The 20,450-nt window shown below is 36.3% G+C and overlaps 1 protein-coding gene across 3 annotated transcripts in view; it reads left to right on the forward strand.

The window, feature by feature from the left end:
* The first annotated feature begins 994 nt into the window (after positions 1–994).
* Positions 995–20,450, forward strand: part of usp32 (ubiquitin specific peptidase 32) — a 43,742-nt gene continuing 24,286 nt past the window's right edge. For 2 of the 3 annotated variants that reach the window (XM_039670541.2, XM_039670542.2), the window contains exons 1-4: positions 995–1,193; positions 12,179–12,306; positions 18,013–18,118; positions 18,494–18,612. In XM_039670541.2, the coding sequence (XP_039526475.1) occupies positions 1,136–1,193; positions 12,179–12,306; positions 18,013–18,118; positions 18,494–18,612 (411 nt within the window). In that variant the 5' untranslated portion in view covers positions 995–1,135. The remainder of the gene's footprint in view (positions 1,194–12,178; positions 12,307–18,012; positions 18,119–18,493; positions 18,613–20,450) is intronic. The other variant, XM_039670544.2, reaches the window with a different exon arrangement.

Genomic DNA, 20,450 nt, shown 5'->3' on the forward strand with positions numbered 1-20,450 from the left:
TTCTTTCTAGATATTTGCGCTGACTCTGAGCAATCAATTACTTCTTCTAAGAACGTCAGAAACTGATTTGTGTTCAATATTGGAGATTCATTTGTCACCCTATGATCATTAACATTTAAATCAATCCAAAAGAGTCCATCTTCTCTGCTGTGCAGAGTCATTCGTGTTGTAACACAATAAATTCCATAGGTGGCGCTAAAAGATAAGCGTCCAGAAGCTTGATATTAGATTCATAAAAGATTAGCGAAAAAAATGAATATGTGCACTGATTTGCATAATTACTTGTCAGATCTGATTTTGTATAGATTATACATTCCTTAAAAATAAGTCAAAAGGTTTTCGTAAATTAAAATAAAACTGAGATAAAACAAAAAAAAAATAGCAGAATAAAACAATGCTGCTTCTAGGTAACAAACTTAATTACGATATTTTAAAGCATACAAATAATGTATATGACTCAAAATGTTTCAAACTACCCATTAACACATATGAATAATATTTTTGGTGGGTGATGAAACGAATAAAAATAGCTGAGGGCTCTTCTGAGCAAAAATGTGCTGCCTCCACATAAATAGCCTATGTTAAACTGACCACCAATGAAAAAGCTATTTATTGGTTTATTAAAGTCATCCTTTCAACCATTTTATTTCCATATTAATACTTTTATTTACATACACACAATGTGCTGGGAAAGTGATGTTTTTGGGCTGATGCAACAAGGTGCAAATTCGTAAAACTGGCTCCACACAAGAAAGCTAATATCAACCACAGATATAAAGTCGAAGACTTGACAGCCAGCTCTGGGCGAACGCTAAAAGCTTCTATGCGTTGTGCGTTTCTTGCATAGGTTTCTTGCGTGAAACTGACGCTCGTACGCCCCCTCCATTCTGATTGGACAAATGTCACGTGATCAAGTATGGAGGCGTCGTCGCTTAGACGCGTCACTCGTTGATAACGCTAAACTCTATCGCTTGACTTGAGGAACACCATACCGAGAGAGAGAGAGAGAGAGAGAGAGAGAGAGAGAGAGAGAGAGAGGGGGGGAACAAAAACAAAAAAACAACAACGCAAAACAAGGCAACAGGCACCGGTCACACTCTACACATTTCTGCCATTGCAATGAAATGAGGGCACCATGGGCGCCAAAGAGTCACGGATAGGCTTCCTTTCGTTTGACGAGGCCGTTAAAAGAGGTAAGAGGTTTGAGCTTCAGCGATTATCGGCGGTCAGTCAGTTACGCGGCAGAGCTAAGCTAGCGTTAGCAGCGTTAGCCAGCTAGTTAAGCCCACATATGAACTCTTTCTGCGAGCTAACAAGCCTCAACCTGTTATTTCACATAGCTGTGATGTTGCTGTTGTAAAGGGCTTGGATGATGAAGGTGGGGCTGGCTGTTTGGTCCTGTCTTTGTTTTATTGGTGTAATGTTGTTGTCAGTGCCTGTGTCACAAAACATTGTCAGCTGTCTACTTAGATTTGTCTGCATCATATTCGCTTTCCCAAGCGATCAAGTTTCCCTAAATCGTCTGAGAGTGGACATCTCACTGGGTTTTGACACACAGTCAACATCTGACTAGCAGCCTACTGGAAGTGTAACTAATCTGGGTGGTGCAGAAGCGTCCATGCTGATAAACAGATTTCACTAATCTGTCAACATTTCTCAACACCTCCATAGTATGTATCATGTAGCCTATCGCACTTTATCTCTTCCTAAGCAGACACTGGAAGTGCTTTTCCTGACACATAGAAATCTGATTTTTTTTCTAAGCAGTCATTTTCTTCCCTTTAACCTTTAGTTATTATTAGGCCTACACTATTTGGTGTTACTTGTATGGATTTGGTGATTTTATGGAAGTGAATGTTCTTCTTCAATAATTGTAATGTAATTGAAGAATTCTATAAGTCTTGAGAATTTTCGGTCTACTTTGGTCGTTTTAAAGTGCTTTATGCATACATGTTTGATTTGATATAAGGCAGTGACAGTCCCTGTCAGCTGTAAGTGTTTCCTCATCAAGGATGTAAACAAATAAGTGGATTGTTCCCCCAAAATGAAAATCTTTAATCATGTTCTCACCAGCATGTTGTTCCAAACCTGTATGACTTTCTTTTCTTCTGTGGAACAGAAAATCTTTTAATTTTTTCAATTTTATTTATTTATTAAAGTCTACCATGAAACTCAATGGGCAATACATTTTGCAGAAGAAAGTCATACAGCTTTGGAATGACATGAGGGTCAGGTGTCGATGTAGGCTAATAATTTTCATTTTTGGGGAAATTATCCATTTAATGCTGGTGGGAACCAAGGATACATTTTGAGAATTTGTTATAAAAAAAACAACCTAAATCTGAATATTGCTGGCTGGGACTGTCTCAGGTGGTTAACTTCTAGGGCTGTGCGATATGGATAAAAAAAAATACTATCACCATTTTTTGATCAATATTGCAATTTCAATTTTAATCATGATTTTGAAGCAATATTTCCTACCACCTACTGGTCTGTATAATGTTTTTATTTACGATAATTGCAGGCACCATATCTTTACATTAATGATATGTGATGGCATCGGTTTTGAGCTTTTGTATGTTGTGCTGTTCGCAAATGCCAGTATTATCGCTGGCATTTGTTCACCTTGTTCAGGAATGTGCCATTGTTATTCTATGTTAACGCACTAGATAGATATCTAGAACCATTGTACTCGTATCTCAAGTCTTTTGCCATATCTCACACATGACACAGCATTTTACATAGCATCCAAGATAAAAGATGTTAAATAAACTTTTTAAAAAACACTGACAAATTTTTCACTGGCAAACAACTGGAATCTTTCACTATTTCAACTGGAAGTGTTTCACTGTCAAAATCCAGTCATTTCAATGGGAATTCATGTAATAGGAGAATTCTGCATTAGAGTGAAAGATTTACTGAGGCAGATTTCGCAATTGTTTCAAACTGGGCATGCAGATTCTCTGTGTTTACCAAAAGTAAGCTTTACATATTGTGTGATTTACATGTGGTTTCAATAACTAGATGCATTATACATGTCCAGTTTCGTCTGGAATACGTGTCAGGCACTCCTGAAGTGGCTTGAGTGATTGGATTTTAATCGATCTCAAATGCGTTTCGGATGGCATTTACACTTGGTCTTTTCAAGATCGGATAGCTGTCCGATCTGAGAAAATTCATGAAGTGACCAGGTGTAAACAGGCCCATACATCGCTACAATAGTACTGACAATAGACTAGGGCTGTCAAACGATTAATCGCAATTAATTGCAACACAGTGCACCCACATATATTATTATGTAAACACAAACTTTTATTTTGGATGCGATTAATCGCGATTAATCGTTTGACAGCCCTACAATAGACATATTTTTGCCCATGAAAATGAACAGAAATTTCGCTAATGTAACGCTTCAGAGTCTTAGATTGGTTATTTAAGGTTTGTCAGTATATTCTTTATTTTTTCTGGCAGTCATAATCACCTAACTGCTCCAGTGATCTGACAATCAGTCCGACAGGCCTTGATACTGGTATGTTTATGTGTGTCTGTCTAATGATGATCGGGGTGTTGAGAGCAGATACTGGCACCTGAGATCAAGTGCGTCAGCAAGCATTGCTTATCTTTCCCCACCTTGATGAATAAGCAGAATTTAGCTGTTGCTTTGCATAGGCATTATTTGCATTTTTGTTTCTCTTACTAGGAAACCACAGGCCAAGATACATCTGACCAAATCTAAAACAGCTACAGTGGAATTTTTTTCTTTTCATCTTGTTGACATAATTGCTAACATAATGTTTCCCAAGCTCTCTTGCGAGTCACCTGAGAGTGTTGAAGGGTTAAAAGATTGTGTGATTGTATCATACGGTTGGTGGGGAGAGGGAGTTAGCTGGCCCTGAGCCCGTTAGCAGAGGTAGAATTACCCTAATTGTTTCAGCTGCATCCACACTGGTGGCACATTTATTGAAGCTTTTTCTGCCATGCTGCCCAATAGCCAATGTTGCTGACATCACTTCATCACAATAACGTAGTGTTAAAGGGGAATGGCATTCATGTCAGAGTCAGACTCAGCATTTTATTGCTTGTTTGATTAATGGCTTGTTCTCGATAATATATTTTTCTTAAATCCATCATTGTGCATTATAGACTATATTGAAATAATATCCAGGCTTATTTTATATATTTATATATATATGACAATAAGTCAACCATCATGACCCATCCCTAGATAGAAAAATATATTTTTTCTGTAAATATTGCCTTAAAAAACATTTTATGTTTGTAATTTCGACTGGAAATTTTTTAGCCGTAATAATGCGACAGCTGTGAATTCATAAACACTTTTCCAGGAAAATGGTGACACACACGTGATCAAAAACAAAGAACTGTTGTCTTTCATTTATTAATACTCCTACTGTGTTATTCTTAAAAAAGGTGTGGATTGGAATCATACGTAATTTGAAGGTTTTAGTCTAGTGATCGTTCTCAAAGGTTATCAGCGGCTTTCATCTAACATTCAATATACTGTTCTTCAGTGTTATAAAGGAGCTTCTAGTGTCCTAAACCTGTCGTATGTAGCCTACAGGCAATGCTGTTAGCATTATGGGGAGCATAGGCATTCCCCTGTCAGCTTGACTGAGAGAGGGTCCTCTGAGATTCCAGGCCATCGAATCCATCTGAGATAATTAAGTCTCGTCTTCAGGAATTCATGTTTATTTATGCCGCTTACCTATAAGGGTCAGGCATCTTATTTGTACTCAGGTCGTCCTTGGAGTCCTCTGCCTGGAATGTAAGGTTGCCACCACCTACAGACCTACATTGTAGAGGCTTACTGGGAACTCAAAGTAGGTCATGTTTCTGGGTAATGGCACACTGAAATTAGTTTTACTGTAGGATACAGTGTATCCTGCAGGCTTTCCATCAGTAACTCAGAGCTTTATGGATCTAGCTGTCTCTCTTCTGAGGGGAAGCTCTCTGACTGGACGAGGAAAGGGAAAATCAAAGAAGCTGTGAATGCTTTAGCAGTCTGTTGCTGTGCTATTTCAAAGAGTAGACCTGTCACTGAATTCCCCAGAGCAAGACGATATTTGCATTTCCTCAATTCTTTTTCATCACCTTAACATGAACACCGCTGAAATGTGTTCCTTCGTGTTGGAAAAGGGTGGTGTAGTTTCTCTTTTTTTGGAGATGAGTTTGAAAAAACAATTGAGTCAGGTAGATTGTAAGCGTAAGCTGTCAGTGTTATTGGGGAATAATGGAGTCAGTATAGATAAGAAAAGGTTACTCTGTAAATACTGTGGCTCATAAAAAGGAGATCTTTAACTAGCCCTTAGGAAAGTGTGTTTTAGTCTATCAGAGTGACCTCATTTTTACTCCAATCATCACTTCAAGTATTTTATATGTATTTTTATGTTTTATTTACTTTTAACCCTAAAACCGCATTCTGGACAAATGTGGGCAAAATAGTTTTGATTTATTTAAAAAAAATACTTCCCTTGATCTGAGCGGTACAAGACTTGGATACTTTTCCTAAGTTTGCCTCCTGAATACGCACATTTTTTTCTGACTCAATTCTACAATGTTAAGTGGGTGAAAAAACTTCATCTTCATCACTTCATCTTTAGGATTTAGCTCTAAGAACTTATTGGAATGATAAATAAAACTACATAGTAATTAATTTACATAGAAAAATTTACATAGAAAATATGGTACTTTTTGAAGTGAATAAATTCAAAAATACCCCCAAAATAAGGCCATCCTTAAAAATATTTTGGTTTGCAGTAACAGCAATTTTTTTTAAAAAAAGGGTCGGTAGGTAGGTCTATATTTTTTTTTTCCAGGATTCAGTGTAAAAAAAAAAGTAAAATTTTGGTCATGGTGATCATGAATTTTTTTTTTTTTTTTTTTTTTTTATTGCATACTGTGACGTCACTGACTGGGTCTTCAAACTGCGCATCCACCAATAGGTGTTATTGCAACCTACAACCGGTTACGTTTTTAGGCCAGTCACAAAATGAATAAATATCTACTGTATTTGTTATGCAGCAGTGTGCAGGCTTTTTTTTCCCCCAAATACATGAGATATAAGCAAAAACAAGTACAAACACATGGTGAAACAAAGAATACAATTAAACAAAGATACAAATTAGCCTATATACACAGTGCTTTAATTTCAGAAAGGTCTAAAATTAGCTACTTTTCAGTTAAGTGTGTTGCGCTGTCTGAAAAGAAATTTAATTTAGTAAATCAAATGTAAAATGACACTGCATGGTTTATCATAGTTAGATTAATGCGTATTAAAGTTTAAGTTAATAATTCAAGAGCTGCGAGTGATTTTTCTCTGCCTTTTGTTGTGTTTGATTCCCATTACTGGCTCAATCGTCACATGTTTATTAGACTACTGCCCCTTTAAGACCGCGTGCGGATCTAACAGATGACTGATGCACCACCATATCCTCCCAACTATTCACATCCATTTAAGACATAAACTGTGTTTAAATGAATCTCAGAGCAGGTCATTTTAGATTTTATGTATATTTGATAGTTTAGCTGCGCACATGAAGCCCAAAATGAGGCTATAGCCTACTTTTCTTGTCCCGTTGCAGTGCATTTCGGAGCACGCATCACCTTGTGAACAGCGTCTCTTGCGCAGACTTTTGTGCTTTTAATAGCTCTTTTAATGATTGAACCCGTACGCAGTTTAGCAACAGTACAGACTGCATTTTACAACAATTACCGATCGTGCTGATTTTGACGGTACGTTTGGGTTTTAGGAAGAAATGACAGCGCAACGCTGTGAAGGGAAGGAAGTTGCGCTATTGACAGAATGCGTCTGTAATGGTTTCATCTCAAATATCTTTTTATAATCTTTGAAAGCGGAAATCTAAAATACAATTAGAATAATATCCCAGATCTAAAGTGTAGGTAACCACGTTCTGTCCTCATTGTCACTCATTAAGCAGGGCTGTCATGTTGTTCGCGCTGTGGCTCCGGGTGAGATCGCTCTCTCTCTTCTGGACTGGGAATAGCAAAATTGCATCAGACAAATTGTTTAATATTATTATTATAGCCTATATAGAAATGGTTGATATTCAGCCCATTTAATACCGGGTTTACCAAGCAGGAACACTGAATGAAACGAAGCGAACGTATAAGCCTTATAGACAGTGTGGCACGGGTAAACCAATCGTGTAAATATAATCAGATGACTATGACGCCACGGGTTTTTATTTAAAAGAAAGAACGTAGCCTACGTTTGTAGACATAAGCAACTTTCACAATACTAACTAAAATATCATTTTATGGAATTTGAATTAGTCGTTTGAAGAGTAAAAAAAAAAAAAAAAAAAACGGTCGGTCTGAACGCAAGTTACAACCGGCAAGTCGGTCGGACTAAAAGGGAAAAAAAATAAAAAATTGGGTCGGCCCTAAATTGACAGGGTCGGTCGGGTTACGGCAAACAAGAATATTTTTAAGGGTGGCCTAATAAAAAAAACACCATAAATGAATTGACAAAACTTTATTGAAGACAGTGATATAACATTTATAATAAATAAAAATTAGGATCACACCTGAGTCCTCTGTGCCTACATTTGTCTACAGGATTAAGGGCTATAAAGTGAATACGGTTTGAGGGCTACACTTCTAATATAAACATAAATGACTAATTATTCTGTAAATTTAGTTAACTGATGCCAATGCATATTTTAATAGCTGTACTGTTGTGCTATCACAATCACTCTCCCTTGGGAAACCGTCTTAGGTTTTGCATATATTACCTTGGCACCTTTGGAGAGAGCAAGTTGGGAATTGCTTAATAGAATTGGCTTAATTGTTTTGCTATGACCTCAAAAACTGGTCAGGAGTTCTTCCTGCACATGCACAGAAATGTCTTGAGCATTCAGCATAGTCATTGTCATTGCCTTTTCAGTGGAATATCTGGTGCTATGATAGTGTTTGTGATTTTGGAATGTTGTTTTCCTCATCCGATGCTTTTCTCCCACAGATCATTATACAGAATAATTATGCTCGCTCCAGGACTATAAAATGCCTGTGAAGAGACTGCAGAGATATATTAGAGCGCATCTGCTGACCTGTCAACTTTGAAACGTCTCAGATGCAGTGGTCTACTCCACGGCCATGTCTGAGCATTCTGTATCACATGAAGAGAGAGAAATCTCATTGACCACCCTTACCTTTCCCCCAGCAGTGTGTCTTTGACTATAGATTGTGACCTGAGAGAATGGATGTCATTTGGGAATTAAAACGTTTCTCCTGCTTTGTAAGAAAATCAACATTTCTTTAGTCCTGACTCCTGAGCAATTTTTATGACCCTCAGATCTCTAAACTGTTTTCTCAGGCAGTCTCTTTGGTTCACCCTCTGTCAAGTCCAGGAATATCCACAGTCTGTTTCCTGTCGTCATATCTTCACAACACAGTACCCAATTTCTTCCTGGTATTATGAAGACTGTGGAATGCCTATTGAGAAAATGTGCTGTGCTTAGCAGCAATAGAGCCATGTTTTGGCAAGGCTGATTATATTTGGTTATATTGAGGCTGAAGTATTGGATGTCAACTACACTTGTATGTAAACAATGTTTCTTTCCATTGACTCATCGGAAGAACCTGTTTAAGTTTGCTTTGAGCTTTTGAATATCCTCATTATTTGTCTGTAGTGATTTTTTTAAGCAATAAGGTGTCCTCAACATCCTGATATAGACGTCTTTTTTAAAAAGTCCTTACAAGATCCTTGATGCAGCTTATGCAGTGTTCCGGCTCAAAGTCTCACTTTTGTGCCGAAATTGTTCTTAAACAATATTCTGTCTGAGGCTTGTGTGTCTTTCGGCATCACTGGTCCCATCACAATGACATGCGCTCATACGCTCAGCACTGAGCTACCAATCAGAGTTTACCTTTTACTGAACCTCATTGCCATATAAGTGAGAAATTGAGGTGCAGATATGAGAATTGGAGGAGAGAAGTTTGTGTGAAAATGATTTTCTGAAGTTGTAAATAAAACAAAGATTATTGGAGCATGTTTGCCAAGAAAATAGCTATTAGAAATAGTTAAATTACTAATTAGAAACAAATTAGTACTAATTAGAAAAATTGATTCAGTTTTTACTTGCCATGGCTTCTTTGTATTTGTTTGGGAATTTTACTAGCAATGTCTGAGTGGAAAAAAAATGTGTACACCCATTTTTTAGTATGTCTATTTTTTTTCTGGCAGAATAATTTTACAATTAAAAAGACCAAATTAAAAACCAATCAAACCAATCTCCTAATTTTCAGACCGCTGTGATGTAATCCAATTTATGAACAAATGACTTTTAATATGAACTAGTTCTTGTTAGTGAATCAAAACAAGCAGAGCAACCAGTGTAGTGAACAAGTGACTCTTATGAGACAGTTCTTCTAACAAATAATGTTTAAAAAAACTCAAAAGTTTACGATTTGAATGATTTTACAGTTTAACAAATCCTTCACTGACTGAACTCATGGAATCAGTCAGATGCGGTTATATAATCAACATTTGACTCACCTACAGCGAACCGCAAGTTATTACTTTCAGTGACGTCTGTTTCCAAATTAAGCACATTTTTGTACTTAAGGTTTGTAAAATTTAAATCGGTTCTTCATGTTCAAATGTTCTTCATATGACATTTGCAACATTTGTTATAGTAAACAATATTCTATTAAATAAACAATATTGTTTTAGGACAGAAAGGGCAGGCAAACATCAGCTGCCTTATTGTGACAACACCACAAGAGCCATCACGTCAGTGCTGAAATGGCTCCAGTCTAGTCGCTCTTCTTCAATGATATGCTAACAACTGTTATTACAATGGAGTGGCATCTGTTGCATGCTTTTGTTGTGGATGTACTATGTGCCGTATAATTCCAAGCATTCTTAAAGAGATAGTTCACCAAAAATTATTATTCATTTTTCACAAGAATAGTAAAGAAGATTTTTGGCTGAAACCTGGTCCTTTGTGATTCATATAGTGCAAGTCACTGGCAACCGTCACTTCGGGAGTACATATACAGGGAAAACAAAATGAATAACCATGGCTCCTGATGTTACAATGATCTTATGAAGTGAAAGCATCTTTCTGTGCAAGAAACTGAACATTATTACCTGTAATCCAAAGCCTCGGCAAACAGCAGTCTGCAGCGCGAGCTTCCTGATGCATTATAATGCTAAAAATCTTGACAAGAAGTAACTTGCATATTGGATGGACTCAGAGTGAAAGCAAATTTGTTATGAAGTTTTATTCACTCATCAACAAATAGATTTAAGAACCACATCACTACCAATTAATATAGTCAATCCAGAGCTAGTGTCCACACGGCTGATATGTTTCACTGTTGTAGCTTATCCATGTTGTGTGTGTGAGATAGAGGCTGAACACAGTCAAAACGTTCCATCTAAGCGCCTAAAATTTTGGTGCATGCCTAATTTTAAAGTCCATTCTGTTGTTTTAGAAAAGCATTTCTAGAAATCTCCTGGAAATAGCCTGGTGTCTTGGCCCTCTTCTCTTGGCCTTGACCCTGTTGTGGATGGGTCAGATAGAACAGTGCTGTGGTTTATGAGCAGGTCTGTGATGTATTGTGCTAGGCAGTACAAGGCTATGAGTGGAGAGGAGCAGCAATGGCCTCCTCTAAGTGTCTGGGTTAAATACAGTCTTCAGAGGCAGTGATGTTTTAAAATGGATGAGTGTGTACGTGTGAAAGAGAGATGAAAGCACTTGCTGTAGTTCCTCTCTGTCATTATAACTCAACATGCTCTGAGCTAGAGGTGAGAAATGTGCAAAGATGGCAATGACTTTGACTTATAAGAAGTTTGCTCAGCAGTCAGAGCTACCTCTCTCAGACCTAAGGCCTTGTTCGCGCCAAACAAATTTTCTGCTTAAAAAAACTGCATAACAAGTAAATGGAACGATTAACTGCTAGACGCCAAAGAGCCTTATGCTCACAAGGATTTTGAATGGGCCATCAATGTGTCAGGCTATGTCCTGTTTTTTTAATCCCATTATTTATTCAATTTGGACAGGGCGATAAAAACGGTATTTCTCGACGGTACACATTGTTGGTAACAATTTTTAAAAAATTCGATAGCGATTAATGAAAGCAGAAAGAAACTGCCACTCATATTTGCTTCACGGACTGTTCATCAGTTTGGACCATCAATGCCAGTGCAGCGTGAGCCAATCTTGATCAAGCGACACTGTTTCTACAGCGGGGAGAGATATAGTAAACAAAGCATTTGAATTCGCCACAGAAGTAATAGCATTTGCTGCGAGTCTAGTGAGAAGCATTCAAAATACTCTATGAACTGTATTTTCAAAATACTCTATCAAACTGTCAAATGTTATCATATTTAAATGTATTTTTTAATGTGATGACCAAAACATTGTTTACTCATCCTTCAAAGATTACCCCCGTTTATAAAACTAAAAGTTTCAAGATGTTGGAAAACCCACACTCATTTAAAAATAATTTCTTTTAATAAATATAATCCAAAAAATTAAATCAAGGATATTTCTCTGGCATTTCTTTCTTTTTGCTGTATCGAAAACGGTACCGAACCGTATAACACCAGTGTCGTATCGAACTGAAACGTGAATTTTGTTACACCCCTACTTATTAAATGTTGAACGTGATCTACCTCAAAGTTTGCCTTGATTGTACCACATTTACACTTTTACATTGCACACATTTTGTAACATTTTAAAGGAGCTGAGCTCTATGCAAGAAATTTATTTCAATCAATCATAAATTTTCCCTGATATGTCACTAGACATTAAGAAATCATGTTCATTTCAAATTATTAATATCACTGACAACAGTAGTCCAGCCAGGATATTAAAAAGTTAAGTTGCAGCCCTCAACTGATGATGATGTTGTCATGTTGTGTTTTGTTCTGATGCAACTAATTTCCAAAGTTTAATTTCAAACTTTTCTACAGCTCTATTTTAAATTATAATATTTAATGTTTTTAATATTAAAATGTTTTAATTAATAAAATGTTTGGATTTTTTTAAATGAATTAATACATTTATTCAGCAAGGATGCATTCCAAAAGTTTAGTATAAAGCAATGAACCTCTTTTTGAAGTAGTCTTTATTTAACCAGCTCATATCTCGTACAGCTATTTGACAACTTTCCACTGTGTTCACAGTTACCGATGTGGAGCTCAAACGTCTGCGAGATGCCTTCAAGAGGACCAGTGGCCTGTCTGTCTATATGACCCAGCAATGCTTCTACAGGGAAGTACTGGGCGATGGAGTGCCACCAAAGGTTGCAGAGGTGAGTCAAGCTTTAATACAACATCAACATTTCAGTGCTGTCTCTTCATGTTTCAACAGTTTTGTGCTTGATTGTTCTGCCCCCCTGGTTTATTAATGGCAGGCCACAAGTAGTACATATTTGACAGTCCATTTAGTGTACATTTGATGAATTTAGATAATATATTTCTTTATATTTTGTGCTCAGACTGCATCCTTTAGTACAAGATAGTCACAAAAACATACATAAACTTAGTTAAAGTTCCCCACTGTCGATTTAGTTTGACTACTGACTATGCTATTTCCCTGTTCGTGTGTATTTCTGTTTTGGTTTGCTGATACTCAAAATACCCAAAGTCATGTGGTTACCACTGGCTCTCAGTTACATTTAGGATTGATTTTAAAGTATTATTACTGGGATATAAATCATTCAATGGCCTAGGATCTCAATACATTGCATATATGCTCACACTCAGATCATTAGGATCACATCAATTAGAAATACCAAGGGTTCACTCTAAGCACGAAGAGTCTGCTTTTAGCTATTATGCCAGCCGCAGCTGGATTCAGCTTCTTCCAGAGGAGAGCAGATGTGCTCCTACAGTAGTTACATTCAAATCCAGACACAAAACACATATGTTTAGCTGTGCTTTTACTAAATGAGCAATGTGCCACTGTTCGTCCGACTGCTTTTACTGTACTTTTTATTTAAGTTTTTATTCTAAACTGTTTTAATTATTCTTATTTGTTTTGATTATTTTAATTTCTTCTATGTAAAGCACTTTGAATTACTATTGTGTATGAAATGTTCTATATGAATAAACTTGCCTTGCCTTACCAATTGTAACAAAGCACTAACTGAAAGGGTGGGGCTTTATGGTAAAACACCCTCATCATCTGACATTTAAATACTTCCTCATGACCTGACCGCTTTAACCATGAGTTCATATGGCCCTCTACCTGCCTGCTGTATTTTACAGTCTGATCTCTGTGAGATGAATCATACAGAGATCCCCCTCTATTTCAGCAGAAACCTTTCTGGTTCATACTTCTTCTACTTGTTGTCATAGGAACTAGTATTTGCATGCCAGTGTGGCTGACTAGTTATTTTCGTCTCATTTCGGTGTGGATCTCAGCCAGTTTTATTGTGAAAAATTTATCGGATCAATACTCTAAGACACTTCTCCTTTGAATTTTTAGTGTCAATTAAAAGAAGTCCTTAAAACCGATGGAGGCCTTTAACAGGACTTGACTCTAAAGTCATGAATCTTTCGTCAGGTATTATGGATTTTCAGTCCTGGCTGCAATCCAATGAAATTCTTTCAACTGAATAAAACTGCCACTCATCTGAAATTGCATAGTTATGTTTATTTTTAGCTCTTTTACCAGAAGCTTGTACAGCTACTTATCCTGATTCTTGCCAAGCATTGTGATGCTTTTATTGAGTGCGTCTATTTCTGAAGTGATTCTTTCTAGCACTCTACACATTCACGTGTCACTTAGCATTCTGTGCTGGTTAACTGACCATTTTCTGGATCAGGTTAAGATTTTCCTTACATTATCACCTTGGGCCATGTGTATAAACATAGCCATGATGCTAAAACTGGGATAATTCACCCAAAAATTTAAATGAGCATTTACTTACCTTCAATTCATCCTAGGTGTATGACATTGTTCTTTCAGACAAATAAAATCAGAGTTATATTAAAATATGTCCTGGCTCCTCCAAGCTTTATAATGGCAGTGAATGTTTTGAAGTCCATAAAAGTGCTCCATGCGGCTCTGGTGGGTTACTAAAAGCCTTCTGAAGTGAAGCAATGCTTATGTGTAAGAAAAATATTTGTATTTACCACGTTACAAAGTAAAATTCTAGCTTCCGGCCAAATGACCATACCCAGTGTACTTGCGCCTAAAGCACATCTTATGACGCCGGAAGTAGTGTAGTGCATTATAGCGTAGTGTAAATATCAGCAGCACGTCGCATTAAGTTGTGTTTTACACTTGGAATTCGTTTGACCGGAAGCTAGTTATTTTACTTTATAAAGTTTTAAATATGGATATTTTTCTTACACAAACACATTGCTTCGCTTCAGAAGGGCTTTATTAACCCCCCGGAGCCATTATGGACTTCAAAACAGAAACAGCCATTCACTGCTATTATAAAGCTTGGAAGAGCCAGGACATTTTTTTTTAATACTACTCTTCTGAAAGATGAATGTCATTTACACCTAGGATGGTTTGAGGGTGAGTAAATTATTGGTTAATTTTCATTTTTGGGTGAACTATCCCTGTAAAGTTGTCATCGGATCCAAAGTTTACTTTTACATGGTGTTTGAATATAAATGTGTCTTTGTAGTGTGTGGACAAACACTATACACTGAAAGAAATCCATTCACTCCTTATTTTTAATCCTCAAAAAGTCTAAACACTCTCAATAATCAAGCCGTTTGGAATTTCTGAGTTGATGATGTCATTGCTCATGTTCCGCCCACAACCACTGACAGACTGTCCCGTAGCCATTTGTATACTCATGCCCCACGGAAGAGAGGGGTGGGGTGAGCAGTTGCTCATTATCATTTAAATAGACATGCTCCCAAACAGGTCGCTGTTAACAGCTTTTTTTTTTTTTTAAAGGGTGTTGGTAAAAGGTAAAGGGGTGTTGTTTACATAAATATTGAGAAATTTGAACCAAAGTACGTTACAAACTTTACATGAAGACCCTAAAGAATCGCACCAACTTGTGAAAAATGGCACCCGATGACCTCTTTAAGAACTAGTGTGACCAACAATTAGTACTCCACCATCTAACAAAATCGATATACAGTATTATTTACTTAACCCTTAGTCAGTGCCTGCACCCATGGGTGATTAATCTGCTGGCTGCAGGTGACATCTTGCACTGCGTCCATCATCGGGAGGCACGGTCAGGAGGAACCCTGAGCTCCCAGCTGCTCAATTCGTCGTTTTGATTAGTGGATTGGTTCCCCTGAATTCAGCTCACAGCAGGCCAGCCAACACCACACGTTGATCTTTAGCACCCTGCTTCATTAAATCCCTTGCAGCATCGCACACTTTTCCTCCCACTTCCTGTCTGTGCACGTGTTCTGCACAAGCTTCACGAGCTTCTGGAATGCTCTAGTTGATCATTACCTTCAGTCGGTCAGTGTTTGCATTACATTAAAGGGCAATGATTACATGCTACGAAAGCGTGCTACATTATTCATTATAATAACTACTTTCAATAAGAATTGCTTCTGTGTTTGTGTATATTATGCATTTGTATAATTTAGAAAGAAAATGAAGCCGTTCTGTGTGCCACAACTAATTTCTATAATGCGTATACTCCCAGAAAACAACAGACTGTATTAGCAATTCATTTGAAATAGCATATTAATTAAACAGCTAAATAAGAAGAAGAAGAAGGAGAGGAAGGAAGACATCGATAGTCTGGGGTTATAATTTATTTGCTTTGGTGTACTGTGGAGTGGGTAAAACTGACTTTAATGGCAGGTTAGCAGTTACCGTTGACTCTCGCTAGCCTAGCACCGGCGAACTATGCAACTGGAACGATTGAATATTTTTGAAAACTGTCTCCACTGATAAATAACACTAAGGCTAACTTGGAAATGAGTCCCGATGTCCAAATTCCTTTTTAAACGCTTCTTGTGTATGTAAAGTATTTTGACGTGTACTGGCAACTATATTTTTTGATATACACTTTTCAAAATGTATTTTCAATTGTAATATTAATGGGACAGTATTTTGGATGTAGCCTTTGTAAAAATATAATGCAAAACATACATGTGGGAAAAAAATGAGTGGTATTTCCAATGTCGACAAACAGCAGCAGCGTTATTGTTTAGTCAACTATTCTTGCACTTCCCTAGTTCTGTCACAAAAGATCACATTCATGCAGTAAACATATGATGTGCTGTCAGAGCAGAATACACACCGGGGTCATCACAGTGGTTCAGTGACTTATATGTGTAAACATCCATAAGAAATGAATGGCTTCACACATACCAATTGCCACCCAGCATGAGGTCTTTACATAAATCTTTAGAATTAAAAAAAATTCTTCCAGTTTCACATATGGCACATTTAGTTGTTTATGTTGTGGTTTCAACATGGAGGTGTGAATCTTCACTTGTCTCACTATTCGAATACAATTTAGAGTAACAATTTAATTACGAAACGATTATCGATGCATTTTTTTCCCCAATTGTTTTATTAATAATCACAACATAGTTATTTTTGTTATTTTATCTTTATTAAAAATAAGAACAAAGATGCAAATAACAAATACAATACAAGAAAACAACAAGTTTTCAATTTTTTTTCTTAATTTTACAACTATTTAACAAAACATTTACAACAAGTTTTGTTTTATTGTATTTGTTTATTTTTATATATATATATATATATATATATATATATATATATATATATATATATATATATATATATATATATATAGCACTTTTCTTTACTTGTTTGTTTTCTAAATAATTAGTTATAAACTATATAATTAGTGAATATGGGTATAGTGGCCAGTAAATTGAATATCATACATTTAGCTAGGAAACATTAAATTACATTTTGTTTAATGCTAGTTTAGTTTATTTATTTTTGTTAAATACATATTTTATTTCTTTTTTGTACTGTTTTGCTTGATTTTCATTTAATAGTTTTTTATTTTCTTAAATAACTTAAATAGTATTAGTAAATTTACTATCATGCGTTTAGTGGAAAGATTACAGACATGGATGTTTTCTTTAGTCCAACTTGTTGTCAGTCAAGACTCATTTAACAGTTTTCTAGTAATTTTTTTTTTATATGACACAGAGTGATAGACTGTTTAGTAGGCATCAGGGCGTGTGAAAATTGTACTTATGTGGTGTTATTGGTAGGACATGGTGTCAGACTCACACCAGGCGTAAAAGTGAATTATGTGTGCATGAGATGTCTTTGTGGAACAGAAACGGATCAAAAACTGGAAGAAAAGCATTTTACTGGTAACCTGCCATATTTTCCAGGGATTTTTTTTATTCATTTATGTAGCCCTGCAGTGAGGGTAGAGAGAGAATGTAATGTTTCCTCATATTAAATTAAATGTTGTCAGCTGATTTATGGGGAGATATGTATCTAGTATCTAGGGTGCATTGTTATCATTAAGAGTCTGATGTTTCTCTGAATCTTAGCGGAAATCAAAGGTCTGAGATGACGGCTAACACCAGGCTGTCTGCCTTAAGCATTTTCTGCTTCAGACACCAATAGAATTCATAATAGTATACTGATGGGAAGTAATGTCCTTCTTTGTTGTGTAACCATAAATACACGTTTTCTTTAGTTGCATGGTGGTGTTGTGTGACTTTGTCCTTTAAATGCCTGTAAACTTTTTTCCATTTTGCTATGCTTATTGGTAAAAACCTAATTTTTATTAATAATCATTATTATACTGAACTGCGTAGGCTATGTTATTGTCATCTATGAAAATTTCACTGTATGACCTTTGCATAACCATTATGTGCAATACAATAACTACCTGCTCTCCCAATAGAAGTTTCTGCGTCATTGCTCAATTACATAAAGTTGAGTTCAATGGCAAAATTTAGCTCGGGCAGTGATCACTGCAGGTCACCTGAAGACAATGTTATGTGAACACAGAATTAAATGCTGATCAATTGTGTACATTTAATGTGGATCCATCCTTTCTCATCTGTTGTAGGTGATCTACAGCTCTTTTGGTGGCACATCTAAAGGGCTACACTTCAACTACCTGATTGTTGGGCTGGTTCTGTTAACAAGAGGACGCGATGAAGAGAAGGCCAAATGTAGGTGTATAGAGGGGCACATGCAGTCCACTCAACACAGCCATTTATATTTTGTTTTGTTTTGTAATTAAATTACTACCTCTTTGATAATTTCTGTGGATTATGCATTATACATTTCTCTAAGTATAAGCACACCTCAGGCTCTGCATATTTAGTCATCCAATGTTATTCAGCTTTGTTTAGGTCTGTGTTTCTTTAGTCAAACTTGTAGCTGCATACACACTCCAGTTCACAGTCTGATATTTTCCGTAGATGTAGTGTCTACTCACACTGTGTTCCTGACATCTGTGATTGATGAGAGGATGCGAGACACATTGCCTGCTAGACTCTGATAAGGTGTGTGTGCATTAGCCAGCATGTCCTCTTTATCTACAGACATCTTCAGCTTGTTCGCCAGTGATTCGGGAGCCTATGTGGTCCGGGAGGATGTGGAGAACATGCTACGTTCAGTGGATGGGGAGGTCCCGCCCTCTCTTAGGAAGTGCTTCACGGAGGTCAGTGTAGGAAGACTCACCTGTGTTATTTACCTCTGTCTCACCTGCTTGTCAGTAATGACTTCTCAGACCAATCACCATGCCCTCCAGCCATATGGTGTTGAAGAGATATATTTATATTTTTCTTGTTGAAAATTACTCATTTCACATTATTATGAAGATAAGAAATTTAAACTGCAAGTTTATAGGATCATCCAAAAAAAAAAGTGTATATATATATATATATATATATATATATATATATATATGCATATTATATAAATATATATTATATAATATATATAAAATAGTTACACATACATATATAATATATACATGTATAATATATATATATATATATAAAGGGCCATGATTTTTATATTCAGGGGCGGCATCTGAAATGGTATATAGTAGGGATGTAACGGTACACGGTACACACGGTACACGCGGTTTGCTACATAACTCGGGTTTTATCTGTTACGCTTTTTCAAAAAATCATGGAACGATGAGCCAGAAGGAAAAAAAGTGGCATCTTCATCTGAGTCTACTTCACCTTTCCAAGAGGAGACAGCAAGTGAAGCGGCACCTTAGGCTTCCCATTTCCAGGACTCTCATATTTCATCACTGGACTGTAGTCAGATTTCATTGATACAAATCGTCACTAGGGCAAATGATTTTTTTCTCATTATAACAGCGGAAACAACTTTAAATAATCAATAACTTAAATTATGGTCATACAGATGAACAGTAAGACATCATTGAAACTGTAAAGAGTCTTTTTTATTTGTGTACACTACAGTCACAATAAAAACAAACCATTGTGCTTTTGTAAAATAAAGATAACAAACAGGTTGCCGCTTTCTACTGTCCCGGTTACCTTTTCATGAAGTTGACAAAAATGAACCGAAACTCAGCTTATAGGCCTCTAGCAAGCTCTTGAAATGCAATCTGAGCTCTTGTTTTGGGTTGGTGCATAGATTGTCTCTTCTTCTTGTTCTGCTTTTTACTGTTGTGGCGGTTCGCAAACAGCGTTGCATTACCACTCGCCCCCTTCTGGATTAGAGTGTGGTTCGCCTGTGACTGACTAGTCGTTGTCTGACTTTATGCATCAAACCGTGATGGTTCGAGACAAATTCACTGTTACATCCCTAGTATTTAAATATGTTGACAGACTGTTAAACAGTTTGGTTACCAACATTCTTGAAAATATCTTCTTAATGTTCCACAAAGGAAAGTCATACAGATTTGAAATGACATGAGGGAGAGTAAATTTATATAAATAGGATGAAATTTTGAAATTTGAAATGAAATTTTACTCTAAATAGGAAACTAAATCTTCCATTAGATGGCAGTAAATGTCTTAAGTCATTGAGTCATTTATTCATTCGATTAGTTCAAACAGCTTATTCATTCATGAATTAATATAAGTAAATGTCTCTCTTTATGAATTGGCAATTGAATAATTGGTTCATGCTCAAAAGGCAGATTCATTCAAAAAACGAAAAATTGCTGTGTGTTTGGAGACACAATATGGTCTCTAAAATATATCACAATATTAATTGCTCATTTATTGAACTGTTATATAAAATCAATATCACATTAGCACTCAAGCTATTCGGTATAAAGCACTTGTGTGATATTGTGCTCATTACTTTTGATAAAAACATGAGACAAAAACAAATCATACAGGCCAGCGTATTTTGCCCTAATATCTTGGGAAGATGAATTTTATTTGCAATACTCTGATATTTCACAAATTAAATTACATAAATAAGACAACTTGGATTGAAACATGGCTATTGTCATGTCATCTTTTGTACTTCAAGCCAATAGAAATGCAGGCTGCTTTTGAAAGAAAT

Source organism: Pimephales promelas, chromosome 16 (genome assembly GCF_988280905.1).
Source record: "Pimephales promelas chromosome 16, fPimPro1.hap1.1, whole genome shotgun sequence".
NCBI lineage: Eukaryota > Metazoa > Chordata > Actinopteri > Cypriniformes > Leuciscidae > Pimephales > Pimephales promelas.